A 15,306-nucleotide genomic window follows, 5' to 3' on the forward strand; every position below is an offset into this window, starting at 1 on the left:
TGGATGCAGTCATTGAAAGCACATGTCAAGCTTCGGCGCTTGGTGTGAAAACCTAAGCGAGAAGCCAAAGATGTTTTTTTTTTTTTTTTTAAATATAATTAAGAACTGTTCATTTCTATTTTTATATCTCATGTAATACCAACCCCTTAAATCAATAACTATAAAACAATAATAGCAGTTTTGAAGTTCATACGTTTAACTACCCATGCATACCTCTTGAAAGCCATCTTGAAAGTAAGTGTTTGGTCCCTTATGTACACCTCTTCCCCTTCCATGATCTGTACGTTTCAACTTCTTCTGTGTACCACGGCCTCGTCCATAAAAAAAACCTTTTGCTTTTTGTTCAGGTCCTAAAAAACAATTTATTTAAAATTTTAACTGAAATTGGTCAACAGTTTAAGAAGTACAGAATCAAGGGTAGGGATAAAGTGTTTTTCCCTCGTAAATGTTTTAATTTTAAAACCAAAAAGCTGCATAAAAAAATATTTACAGGCACAAGTAAGAAATATAAAAGAAAAAATAGGAACCACTTCTAAACAAATTAGGATCACCGACACAATGACTGCACTAGGAATACTGTGGCGGATCAACAAGTTATAAATATACAGTACATGGTTCAATCCCAAAGCCACTCTAGAGTATGATAAAAACTAAGGTGCAGAGGGATGGATGGGATACACACACACACACACAGAAAAGACGAGAGAAAGAAGACGAGAGAGAGAGAGAGAGAGAGAGAAATGAGAAAAAGAACTTGCACAAGTTACATATGGTTAACATAATAGGTGATTAAGTAATCACTACGTAAATTTCGTTTACGTAGTGGTGACGTAATGCTTTATACCCAAGCTATTTCACAGACGGTATGCTTTTATTCCATCCAAAATTAAAGCAGGAATCCCCCCCCTACCTATTAGGTTTTATGTTGTGTTTTGCTATGTTTATTTAAGAGGTTTACATTTCAAGCCGTAAAAATAACTTTTAAAAGCATTTACAAAACACACTGCTAAAATAAATAACTTAATTTACGTAATGTAACTGCATAATATCTGATTAACTTGTAGATAAAGCAGAAGCTTTTTAGACATTAATGCTGGAACAAGAAAAATCAGTTACCTTGCTGAATTCCTTTCATGCATGGTTTCTTAAAAGCGGGCTCAGGAGTTGTATTTGAATTCTCCTTTGCTTGCCTATAATGCTTTAGCTGTTCAGCAAAATCTTCCTCCTCTTCTTCATTGTAGTTGCCGTCACTATAGTCATCATAATCATTTTTTGTGTTGTGTTGTGCTTTTGGGGATGTCATGTAGTTCCCAGGTACATGCCCATGCTAAAAAAGAAGAAGATTAGTTTGCCATTGATTTGACTGCAACTACCAATTTGATTCACTCAAGTTTTTACTGGCAACAGGAATAGATAATTCAAAGAAATGTTAGAGGTAACAGAATTCAAAGAGCTTTGTAATTAAATGCTATTTTCATCCTTTTACTGTATTTAATACTTTACTGCCAGCTCATGTTGTCTGTGTGCTGTGCTTCAATGTGCATCTTTGAGAGAATTAACAGACAGCTAAGAAAGCAATGGTCCATATTCACTAAGCCAGGGGTCCCCGCACACAAAATACACATACCTTGACGGGAGGCCTCTAGCACGAGAGAGGGGCACGTTGCAGCTGTCAGTGGCACCGCCCCCCTCATTCACATAACCTCCCCCCTTCCACACAATAACACCCCTTCCTCCATTCACATAGCCACCCCCCCCCCCCCAACACACACACACAATTTCTCTTACTTACACCACATACCCACCTCCACCCCATAAAAAGCACTAGCCTTCGTCACGTGTCCCACACAAAGCCATCAAACCCCGCCCTCACCAGCGACACACAAAGTCATCACTTCCCTTCCCTGTTTCTTCCCACACACCTCAAAAATGTCAGCTCAGCGGTTGCATCCTGTGCTGTCAAGAGATGGAGAGGCTTCTCTCCTCTGTGCCAGGATGAGGAGGAGGAGGTACGGATCACAATCTCTATGTCTCCAGGCAAGGCGGGATGTGCCCTATAAGCAGCCAGCTAAGTTTTTACCTTGGGGCCGCAGCACCCTGGGCAGAGGGTCGCGGTACACCAGGGTTCCTTAGCACCCCGTGGAGAAACACTGCACTAAACTGTACTGATTCAATGCACACCAACTCCACTGAATGTATTTATGCTAGCAATGTTTACTGTATTGAAGTTTTACTCTTTTTGTAGCTACTGTAGTTGGTAAATTCACATGCAGCAATTTGGTTGTCAATGTGACAGAAAAATCTGAACCCGTCCCTTTTGGGTATGGACATTTAAGATTGCCCACAACTTAATTACAAGATACAGACTTGTGCAATTGTATTAAAACTTGAATTTATGTTCTTAAAATTTTAAATCCACAATATCACCATGGGGCAGCAGTTGGAAAAGGATCAACCCAATATTATTTCTTTCAGGCTGGCTGGCTTTCAAAAGAGCACCTAGTTTGAAGCAATAATGTTTAGTTACTATGGACTTTACAAAACCAAACAGATGAAAATGTGTATAAGTCCTAAAAGTGCAATCCCCCAGACAAAGTTAATAGAAAACATAAAACTGCGGTGCTCAAATTGAACACATCACATGAAAAAAGCGAAAACCACTATATGAAAGACAGCCGAGTCACAAGTACTTTCAAATCCTACTGATCCTTTTAGTTTTATGAATTGTGGTTACCATCTACCATCCTAGAATCCCCTATGTATCTCATCTCCATTAAATTCTATTATGTTATGTTCTTCTTCCCCAGGCAGCACAGCATATATTTTCAGAGGGACCTTCCCTCACTAAGAATCCAGGCCGCAAAGAATGAGGAAGGGGGGCCATTTAAAAAGGGACTGCACATTTAATTTACTGCTACATTAACAAAGACCATTCAATAATGATAAACAAATATATGATTATCAAGTTGTCAAGGCACTTCTGAGGAATACAGTCAGAAACTATTTTAGCTAACATTTTGCATCTATAAAACATGAATAAATCAATAAGTCTGTAGCATTATAAAAGCTACAAGCATAGAGTATAATTAAGAAAGGATATGTAAACAAAATTATCAAGTTCTACAAACGCTTAAACACCTGTTGCATTGCATTAAAATCAACAATCCCACCATTTTGACCTCCCCACTTAAAAAAAATAAAATAATGTACAGTCTGGGAACAGAGGTCACCCTTAACTGAAGCGCGTTTTTATCAGCTACAGGGATGTCCCAGATCCTGAGATACTTACTGGTGAAGTTACCGGTATCACATCCAGGTGTCTCGAAGGGATTTAAATGGTCAGACAATTTGGAAGCCGCAAATGATGACGTTGCAGCTTCCTATGGGCTCCCGGGACCCACGAATGACATGTAGGGACAGTGGTACCGGCAACTTCACGATATATATATAGATATATAGATATATATCTATAGATATAGAGATTCCCAGTAAAATCAACCCCACACTGATGAGACCCATCAAGGTCGAAATAGCTGTCTGTGGGTGGTTTTCTGGCTTTGCACCTTAACCCTGGCTGTGCTCAAAGCTGTGACAATGCAGCAAGCTTAAGCCTATAGGGAACCATGTTAAAAATGGTTATTGAGGCAAAAAGTGACACTGTGTGCTCATTTGCATGTCATTTCCCAGAATCCCTTGCTGCAGTGGAAGTGCTGTATGCTGGGTGATAATGGGGAAAGGCGGGGTTGCAGACCTGCCTAAGACATGCAGATGAGCATACAGCTATATTTGCATATATATATATATAGATATATATATCTATAGATATAGATATATATATATCTATAGATATATATATATATCTCTCTCAGGAACCTGAGGATTCCTGGAACTGAACTTAATGCAGTTCAGCTCGGGGGATCCCCCAGTTCCCATCCTGTAAAAAAAAAAAAAATGAATACAAAAAACGAGTAGGGGGACTTCTGCATTAACATTTTGTGGCTGCTTCATGAAGATTCTCTACACAGCTGGCTTAAATTTCAACCCGTAATACTCCTTACTTTCAACAGAGAACACAAAAACAGACAACTGTAACTATTCTACTTGTGGTCTAAAGAGCAAAATGAGTGGCCTACACAATTTATATTTCAGGTACACAGATGCGTTGAACATTTTCAGGCCACCCATTGCATAGCTGTAACATTTTAAACACACAATTGTTTTCGTTAATTTAGTTTAACAACAATAAAAACATACCGGAGAAAATTGGTTTTCATAATCCCTGTACAAAAATTCTTTGTTTGGCCTTTCTGGATGGTCATTATCTGATTCAAAGCTGTATTCCGAACTGTTATCACTAGCGGGGAAATTATGCTGTAAAAAAGACAAGACAAAACAAAGTATAAAAACTAAAATACATCCAGGCACAAATTACGCTGAAGACACACGCGCACACATATACGGGGGGCGTGTATGTTAAAGAAACTGATTTCTGAGAAATTGTGTGTGTGCTCAGATATAAGTTATTTTGTGATCACACAGGTGAAAAATATAATGTAGCATTTATGAATACATAATAGGAACTAAGATTTACATGCAGGACTTTTTCAATCACATCCGGACGTAATCAAACAACAAATTATATGATTTGATTATTAATGTGGGAACTGGAAATTTAAAGAGCATGGTATAAACTAGAGAAAGCAACTGCAGCTTACTGATGGTGATACCCAAGAAAAGGTAAAAAGGTGAATTTTTCCAAAGGCCATGCTTTGAACCCTCACAAACAAATATCACTAAATTTAACAAGTAACTTAAAAAAGGCAAAGCTTGCATTTAAAAATCTAACACAAGTATGCTAAAAGTATTATGCCGGAAGTGCTTCCCATGGGGGACGAATAAGGCTGTGCACTGCCTGAAGAACGATGGAGGCTGGATCGCTCAAAATAGAAAAATATTTATTCGTCATCAGCAACGGGCTAAAAACAAGAAACAGCAGAGGAATAAATATTTCTATGGCCGAATAAATATTTTTCTATTTTGAGCGACCCAGCCTCCATTGTTCTTCAGGCAGTGCATCGCCTTATTCGTCCCCATGGGAAGCACTTACAGTACTTCGTCTTTGCAAGCTGGGCGCACACCAACTCCAGAGACACAGAGATCAAGCAGGTCGTGAGTACTAATTTTCGGATATTTCTCTCGACCAATATTCTTTGCTTCACTCCAGGAGCCATCACCCTTTAGTCATGAGAGGGTCTACTCTACACTCACCACAGTCGTGGTTTTGCAGATATCCCCTCTAAGTACTATCACAGGGTACATACTTACCATACTGGGAGTAACAAATGACTTCATATTACATATGACTATATCCAAGTGCCCGGATTCACTCTTAATTATTACTCTTCATGCATAGTAATTATCGTTATGGGCAGCATATAGACGTTAATTGTGGACCCACAGTAGTTTACTCTGAGGGCTGATACTGGACTCATTGTTCCGTCTGTTTCTTAAAGTATTATTGTACAGCTAAGTTATAGCATTTACAAAACCAATGTCAATTTAAGGTAAATTGCTTTATTAACTAAATACAGCTCAACCCCGTTATAGCGCGATCCGCTACAACACGAATCCACTTATAACGCGGTCTGAGCATGCCTCCCAATTTGAAAACCTCTATTTTGCCTCCCGGCATCTAGATCTCTCTCCTCACTTCATAAGGCAGTGTCCACATGCTCTCCTCGCTCTCTTCTCTGTAGCTGTCAACTCTCGTGCGTGCAGCGTCATTTTTTTTTTTTAAAACATTCAATTTAATGCTTTAATGACTAACGGACACATGCACACACCATGTGGGAATTGAACATTAATATATTTTGTATAATACACACGCAGGGATCGTACTCAGGACCTTCCATATACTGATACCGATGCCTTACCTCTACACAATAGGCTTGGTGTGACAAGTATCAGTATATGGAAGGTCCCGAGTTCGATCGTCATGTGTATTATACAAAATGTATTAATGTTCAATTCCCACATGGTGTGTGTATGTGTCCGTTAGTCAATAAAGCATTAAATGTAAAAAAAACAAAAAAAAAAAAACGCTGCGCACGAGAGCTGACAGCTGCAGAGAGAAGAGCATGTGGACACAGCCCTACGAAGTGAGGAGAGAGCTGACATCTGCAAGGAGGAGAGAGATCTAGATGCCAACGCGATCCCGGTTATAACGCGGTCTCTGGGTTGTGGACCCCAAGGACCGCGTTATAACGGGGTTCAGCTGTACTCATAAGATCCCTGCATAAATTCTTAGGTACATTGAGACTTGTATCGGAGAAAAATTCTCCGAAACGAAAAGGGTATCGCCTATCTCATTATTAGAGGGACAAAAAACAAAAGTAAATATTCAACAAACAATGTCTGCAGCTGCCACCTGCTTATAACCTGTTTTCACTCCATGAATGCTATTGACCAAATTGGTCCTGGACAATTGCAGACATTTTGTACAATGTTACTTTATTACCACTATGACAGTGATGTATGTATGTTATGTTCAAGATCTAACAAGAATAAATACGTGTTCCCAAAAGGTCACGTACATTAACACCTATGAAGAACTCCAATAAATATTAAAATGTACAACATATCTACCATTACCCAAAAGAAAATGTTACTTGAAACATATACCGACTGCAAAGCAGACTTTTTTAATTCTAAATGACGCAGCAAATGATATGCTTCAAATAGATGCCTACATGTCAAGTACAAGTTTATCCTAATATTTTGATTGAATGAGTGAAATATTTAGGGTCATGTAGGAATTGCTCTACAAGCAGTGTTCTTTTATAATGGGTTGTACCAATGATCCAAGTTAAGAGCATCTCCTTATATTTCACCTAATAAGCAAGATATATTAGGGCATCTTTTACTAAGCAGTCCTAAATTGTATGGCACCACTTAGTAAATACTTTTCATGAGCAGAATTTATTCCAAATAATGAATAGTACGAAAAGTCTAATTTCTTACCTTCTGTTTCTCTCTTCTGCGGCGCTTTCCTTTCTTCTTTTCCTTTTCTTTCCTCTTTCTCTTTCTCGACTTTCTATGTGTTTTTTCTATATTGGGTTTTTCTGCTTCTTGTGTTTTCGGTTGTTCCTCTTCAAAGCCTGCATCATCTATTTCCCCATCCTCAAGTTCACCGTCCTCTCTGTAGAAACGTTGGACAATTTTAGATGACAAATTCAGGACAACAGTCACAAACAAACATATAGATCAGTTTATTAACACTCTCTCTACCAGAGCCTAAAACAATGCAAACCTGGCAGCAAAACGTAGAGTTCTGTAATGGAACAAAATAAATTCAGGGCCTACACGTTTTTGTAGAATTTTTCCTTATTACAGCAACATTGTGATTGTGTTAAGCCCCTATTTAGTTCAGGTTTTATAATAATTGTTACTGTGCTTTCAATACTCACGTTTTCAAAGCTATTAAACATTTTAACCCTGTGAGCGCACCAGGGTGTAGTCATGGGGGCTGGCACTCCGTGGGCCCCATGGCAGTGACTATGTCATGCACGAAGGGCTTGTTTTTTCCCGGGTTAGATTGCGTCCTGCGTTCCCATGGAGTACAGAACGTGATGTAACCAGTGAAGAAACGAAGGAGGATCTTTCTTCTGTTTTCTCCAAAAGGGCCGCCTCGGTCATGTGACCGCAAGCCAAAGCAGTCACGTGACCGCCCTGTGCCGGAGGGGCCGTGGCACTCGGGTACCTCGATACCTCAGGCACTCAAAGGGTTAAATTAGGAAAATGGTTATAAGTGTAACAGCTGCAGTTTCCTTTTTTATTGAAACTCCTATACTGGCCAATTGTGATAACACTTTAAATCAGACGACATGCCAACAAATGGCTCATATTTACTAATATTTGGCAACAAAATCCCCAATTGAAGAAGTTAATAAAAAAAAAATGTCTGCATTTCAAACTAAGGCTACGCTTATAGTGCCGGCCACGGCCGAAGTGACATCAGGCTGCGGTTGCTGGAAAAATCAAATCAAGATGACTTCCAGCGATCGCGACCACGCCATTGCTCCCTCGCGCTTACGATAAGCACACGTGACGGCGGCAATGCATTTGTTTTGACGCGACTTCGCGTTGCTATTGCCAGCACTGTAAGCACAGCCTAAAGGATATATTTCTCCCTCAATAAAAAACAACTACAGTATATATACCGCCCCACGCCAGTCAGTATCAAAAGCCTTTGTACAGATCATAAGCAAAGGTTTTGGAAAACCTGTCTGTTTTTGAGGTTCATAAATATACTATCAAGTAAAAGATTCATCCATGTGTCATTTCCATGCAATACAGAAATAGTTTTGGGCCGATGAGTTTCGACAATTGCTTTTAACATGTATTAACAAAAAACAGAACTCTAGTTACCATTTTTGGCGCCTCACAGGTTTAGAACCTGTTAAATCCATTGACTTTTATTGAATTAGACTGGGCATTTTAACGAATAAGGCCCGTTTTGTACGTAGGGAACATTTAAAGAACCAAAAAGCGATATTGTACTTAAAATCTGATCTTTATTTTTCATTTGGTAATCTTTTTAACGGCTGACCTCGTGCTCTTAAGCATCGTGTGTCGCATCAGAATGCTTGTGTCCATACATGAGTATCTGCACCGGGCATAGGTGATGTCAAGGATCCAATTGTAGTTACAGTGTCTTAAGTTGGAGGCTGAATTTGACCTCCCTGGACAGGATACTTTTGTCTACAATAAGGATTATTTTACACAGCCTTGTACATTTCATTAGAGGGCAATATTCACATGGTTCTAGTTTGAACAGTAGTAGGCCTAAAGAAAGTACAAGGCATACGGGTTAACCGATATGTGTGTATAACGCACGCTAACGCACGCACACACACACGCACACACGCACACACACACACACGACCAAAAAGTTTAAAGAATAGTCGATTTACGGGAAAAAAAGTCCCAAAACAATTTTAATTTCTCTCCCCATAGATACAGCTTTTCACACAAATTGCAACAAAAAATACCCTTTACCCACAAAAATAATCTCAACCTAGAAACTACTGTTACTCATTACTGTAACTTAAGAGTTCATCAGCACTGCTAACAAACATAGTCCTCTAAAGCCCCGAGGAAAGTTCATTGGGTCAGAAAGGTTTGCTATTTGTGGCATTATTATGATGTATTCAGATGACATTTTCTACTTCATTGCATCCTAAGGGTGTGCCAAATTGATTATTTTTGTCTCTACCGTTACTATGCATCTTTATTGTGAAGTCAGCTGACACCTTTGAGCACCCCACTTTCAAACTTTTTTTAAAGGTCTTGCTCTAATAGGAATGAGTGAGCATTAAGGTTTCTTTTTTTTAACAACCCACATTTAGCAAAGTATCTGTTGGTTGTGTGTAAATGAAAGGTGCACGATCACTTAACCAGTACAATATACGCATGAAGTTACATTCACGTCAGGTGTTCTCATATTGCAGATATTCCTCAATCATTCAAAATTCCCTTTATGAAGCTTTTTCCTTTAATGCCAGCAGGAACTGTAAATCCAAATCAGTCATTTTAAAATATGTTGTACATATATAAAAAATATATTGGATGCAGTCAGTGTGGGTCCTTGTTGGAGTAGGTACAGCGCTCCTCTGCTTTAGGCTGCGTCCAGGGTTGCAGCTGCCGTGCGGAGGCGCGCTCAGGCTGAGGGAAAGCGGGTGCTTTCCCTGGCCTTGGTTAGCGCGCCATCTGGGGTCGTGTTGGGGGGACGGGTCAGTGACGTCACGGAGCTGGTTCGCCTTCATTGGGCGAACCGCTAAAGTGACCTTCCCTGCGCTGCCGTGAGCGCTTGAAACGAAACATTTTCTAAGACCTACGCTTCCGCAAGCGTGCGCGAGCCCCTGCTAAAGCCGCTCTCATTGCGGCTGCAGGGGCTCACTGGTAAGTGTAAGCGCGTCTCAGCACGGGTCAGTGCCTAAGCGCTGACCATGCCCGAGGCCTTAGGGATCACTCCCTCCCGCTGTAATCATCACACAATTCTGCCCACTCCTGACATCACTACCACAGTTGCGGTCTAGCGAAATGGGACATTTGGTTGTGGCCTTTTCGCTGCGACCAAATGGTCGCCGGGGCTGTGCTGCAACTCATCCTGCCACCGCAGCCGATCCGCCGCTGGAATACCCGCTGCCGGCTACTTCTAAGGTAAGTTTTATTACTGTTTGGGGTAGGGGGTTAATTTAAAGTGTTTTAGTGCTAAGGGTAGGGGGTTAATGGTGAAACGCTGGTGTTCGTTTGATCATGGCAAAACAGCCGTAACCAAATGTCCTAGACCGCTGTCTAGCTACAACCACTGATCAACTACATCTCGGAATTCTCCAAGTGCGTTTCGCCCTATGGCTTTTTTAGGGGAAAGGGTAGCTTGATGTCATCCACGTATTTATGTCTAATTTGGTCGAATAATCCACCAATAAAAAAAAAATGGAGTCTTTAACCCAGTAATGATCAGAAAGAACCAAAACTTGTTTAATTGAATATAAAATCAGTCCATAGTATTACAACGAGTTTCATAACTTGCTTATAGCCATATTTCAGGTATTTACTCAGTGCAAATTTAAGAGCTTTTTAAATATACATTATTCATGTCTTATTATAATACTATATATTCACCTGTTGTAGCCCACAGAGTACTTTATATTGTCACCAACAGGAGTGGGTTTTTTCCTAACTTCATCACACTAACTAGCGCACTTTGTTCACTTTGTATTTAAAAAGATTTATATAATAAAATGATTTTTCTTCTTATATAATTTATAAAGTCTATGGACTAATTTATATTGAAACAAGCACCTATTATTTTATTGGTGGATCAATGGACTCAATCGTATATAAAACAATGGATTAAATAAAGCAAAACTACGCCTGATGACGCTGTAAGTTGAAGCAGTGTCGCAGATCAGTGATTCTAGCTGTCCCGTGACATTGGTAGTGACACCAGTTGAGGGCAGTAATCCCGGGAGCGGCGAGAGAGCGCTGCACCTGCTCAGACAGCTGACTGCATAATTTTTCAGAGTATGATTCAACTTTTATTAAATTACTATACTACATATATTTTGTCTTTTTTTTTTGTCTTCTATGGTTGCACATTCAATTCTGTTTAAAGACAGCTGCTAGGCGGTATAAGAAGAAAGATGTATGAAACAAGCCGAGAGAAAGCTCTAGGAAAAGCACTTAATGTATAATCATTATAACATCAAAATAAGGGGTAACAAACAATCAGTGGCATAAGTACTAGTAGAATCCGCTGCTAAGAAATTGGCCGAATATATTAAGGAAGAGGAGAGAACACTTGTAGGGAAATGTACAAACCGAACCGGGTAGTTCAAAAGAGGCAAAGAAAATACCTCTATGTTGTAGTCGGGAGTGGAAGTCTGACCCAGTGTCTCCTGTGATAGACGTGGGGAGTTGCTTCTGCTCCCTGTGATGCATCGTCTATCCCTCAACTAGCCAGGCGGTTAGAAAGTGTGTAATGCAGATGGATCAGTACTGTCTGTGTGCGTCGCTCCAATCACAAATAAAACAAAGAGGAAAAACAGAGGATTGGTGGGACTGAAGACCCATTAAAAATATCGGAACTCACCAGATGTAGGAAAAAACAAAAAAGATTGATTACATAAAAAAAACAGAACAAAAATGACAAAATCTTCTCCGGCGCATTTCGAACCAGGTTGGCGATTTCTCAAGGAGTACAAGGAGCAGGATAGGTATACGTTATTTAACCCCATCTACGTAATCAGACAGCTGAGTATTATCAATCAAATTGAACATGGCACTGACAGGTGTTGTATTTGTTCGTTAAAGCCACAAGTTGTTTCTTATAATGGGTTCACACAGTTCCAGGGCCCTACAAATGAATACCCCAAATTTGTCTTTAAACACAGTTCATTCAAAATAACCCATATAATATAAGCAGAAACTCCAAAAAGGAGTTGTTGTTTTTTGGCAAATAGCACATACAGACATAACAAAATATGCAATGGAATACATTAAGGTCCACAGAACAAATAGTGAATGAAATCAACCTAAAAGTTATATTAGTAATAATAGCAATAGAGAACCCAAGGTGGACATTCTTGGAAAAACATCACACACAGAGGATGGATAAATAAAGAAATTAAGTAAATTTTTCTTATGATGTAGAGTTGATAAACCACAGATGTGTTCTTAGGAAGAACATATACTAAGGAGAATTATTGCATCGTTATTTACAAATCTTAATATAAAAACACATAAGAACTGAACTGTTCCAATAACTGTGTAGTACTCCTACAAAGATCTACAACACAGCGATAAGTAAAGCATTGAAATACAAATGGATCATATTCATCCATGGTTTATCAACTATCTACATCATAAGAATAATTTACTTAAGGATAGCTCTTTATTTATCTATCCTCTGTGTCTGATGTTTTTCCACAGATGCCGACCTCAGATGCAATACTGATATTATTTCTAATATATCTTTTAGGTTGATTTAATTCACTATTTGTTCTGTGGACCTTTATGTATTCCATTGCATATTTTGATGTTATGTTTGTATGTGTTATTTGCAAAAAAAACAAAACTTTTGGGGGCGGGGGGTTGGGTTCTGCTTATATTATATGGGTTATTTTTCATTAACTATGTTTAAAGACAAGTTTGGGATATTAATTTGTAGAGACCTGGGTCTGTGTGAACCCATAATAAGAAACAACTATTAGATTTAACTAACAAATACAACACCTGTCAGTGCCATTTTCAATTTGATTGATTATACTCTGATGTGTTTGATTACGTAGGAGGGGTTAAATAACGTATACCTCTCCTATACTCCTTGAGAAAGCACCGGTGCAAAACGCGTGGGAGATTTTCATCCTTTGTTCTGTGTTTATTATGTAATCAATAAAGCTTTTATTTTTTCCTACATCTGGTGAGTTCCGATATTTTTCATGGGTCTGCAGTCCCACCAATCCTCTGTTTTTCCTCTAAGAAGCAAGATGCACCAAAGAAAATGGTTTCAGAATGATTTTTTATCTATTATATTATACCTGTATTGTTTTTTTATTGATAAATAAGGTTTATTTAAATTGATACATTTCCACATTCGCATTCATAGGTATATATAATATATTTTTTCTTGAGTTAATTTTCACCAATGTATTTGTTATTTATTTCTATATCAGGCTCCAACTCCAACCCCTTGGATATCACCTGTGGCGTCCCGCAAGACTCTGTTCTGGGGCCCCTACTCTTCTCAGTGTTCATCAATGATCTTCCCACAGCTGGTAAGGAAGCTTCAATACATATGTATGCAGACGACACAATCCTATATGCACACAGCCATAGCCGCTCCGACCTTGAACACATACTTCAGTCTGACTTTGAGACTTGAAAACTGGATTTCCCAAAACAAACTGTTTTTAAACACTGACAAGACTGCAACAATCGTATTTGGGACCAAGACTAAATTTTGAAAGCTTCCAGTGACTGAGCTCCAGATCAGAACCAACGCCAACACCACACTAAATCCTGTTACGAGTTTTAAATACCTGGGCATATGTAATGACAAAAAAGCAGATACATATAATACAAACAATGATTCCCTGGCGCACTATCAGATATTAAACCTGACTGATGAAAGTAGTCACATGAATCAATTGATGATAAGAATGAGATCCACAGTCCACAATGTCCCGTTCTTTTAGATTGGAGACTTGTCTGGAAATAGAAATGAAACAACCATTGCGCAGTACCCTATGGTCAGTGTTCCACACCCCCACCGTTGCTATCTACTTACTTAAAAATAGATAATAATGGGCCTCAAAAGGTTTCTTTATTCTCCTCACAGTTGGCTCCAACTGATTCCTGCTACTGGTAACACGATCCTTTTTTCCAGCATCAGCAACGCCATACACCGATTGGGAACAGAAATGGGCACCAATAGTGTGATACTGGAAACATTTATTGTTTAAAATGACAGGCTTAAAAACATGCACTCACATGATATAACGCCCTATGCGTGTCCTACAACGTGCCGTCCGCTTAACATGCGAGGATGCCGAGGGATTGCAGAAGGAGGCTGGAGTCGGCGTGAATCCCCGTTTCGTGGCCGCGACTCGGAGCGCCTGGTCCCTCCTCCGCTGACGTTCTCTGCCAATCAACCTCTTCTCCTCACACAGGGTCTGCACGTCGCGGTACGTCCTGCAAGCTCCACCCTACGCGCGTTTCGTGACTCTGACGTCACTTCTTCAGGGGTAATGGAGCTGTGGGGGCACTGGAGGTAATTTATACCTTTGTGCCTAGCCGTCGAGGGGTTCCCATTGGATGGATGTCCTCACTGGGAACTCCTACTAATTGTCCACTTATATACTGGTGACGGGCAATTTGTGTACAACAGGTTTAACCACTTCATGCCTGGACAGCAATAAGTACTAAATACATACATTTTGGCATGCTATGAAATGTTTTAAAAGGACATTATTGATACATCCTGATGTCATTACATCTAATAAAATACATGAATAAAACTCTAATACATATAAAAATAAAAAGTAATTAACTACCTTGTGGCTTCTTATTATTAATGTGCAAGATAGCTGTTGCGCTAGCTCCCTGCCAATGTCAGCATAGAGGACCCAGAGGTGGAAAGAGAATACTTTGGATACAAAAATCAGGTAACCTGGTTAGGTAATGATCAACATCAGCAGTATACAGACTTAACTATCCCTCAGGAATGCTGCCAAGTCAAATTCAATGTTAAGTCCTCTCGGGGTCATGGTTTTAAGGGTATATATCCAGTATCTTTCGCGTCTGGATATAAGATTTATTTTATCACCCCCCCTCCAATTCTGCTTGGGACATTCAATCCCTTTGCAGATTAACCCTTGCGGATTTTGTCCATGTTTATTTTTAAAGTGACTGGAGACACTATGTGTCTCCAGACCCCTTTTAATGTTGCAAACATGTTCCGCAAGACGTCGTTTCAATGGTCTACCTGTTCGCCCTACATATTGTAGTCCACATGGGCACTCTAACAGGTAGACCACAAAAGGAGTCTAGCAGGAAATGAATGATTTAATGGGAAATTTAATCCCTGTGACATTGGATTGCTGTTTTATTCATGTATTTTATTAGATGTATTGACATCAGGATGTATCAATAATGTCCTTTTAAAACATTTCATAGCATGCCAAAATGTATGTATTTAGTACTTATTGCTGTCCAGGCATGAAGTGGTTAAACCTGTTGTAC

At 39.5% G+C, this 15,306-nt stretch overlaps 1 protein-coding gene across 1 annotated transcript in view; it reads right to left on the reverse strand.

Annotated features, from left to right (window-relative positions):
• The window catches only part of ZC3H6 (zinc finger CCCH-type containing 6), a 41,458-nt gene that overhangs the window by 17,275 nt on the left and 8,877 nt on the right, over positions 1-15,306 (reverse strand). Inside the window, exons 2-5 of the mRNA XM_075596345.1 lie at positions 7,021-7,198; positions 4,255-4,371; positions 1,117-1,327; positions 214-350 (exon numbers count right to left, since the gene is read on the reverse strand). Of these exons, the coding sequence (XP_075452460.1) occupies positions 214-350; positions 1,117-1,327; positions 4,255-4,371; positions 7,021-7,198 (643 nt within the window). The remainder of the gene's footprint in view (positions 1-213; positions 351-1,116; positions 1,328-4,254; positions 4,372-7,020; positions 7,199-15,306) is intronic.

The sequence above is a fragment of the Ascaphus truei genome, chromosome 4 (assembly GCF_040206685.1).
Source record: "Ascaphus truei isolate aAscTru1 chromosome 4, aAscTru1.hap1, whole genome shotgun sequence".
NCBI classification, from domain to species: domain Eukaryota; kingdom Metazoa; phylum Chordata; class Amphibia; order Anura; family Ascaphidae; genus Ascaphus; species Ascaphus truei.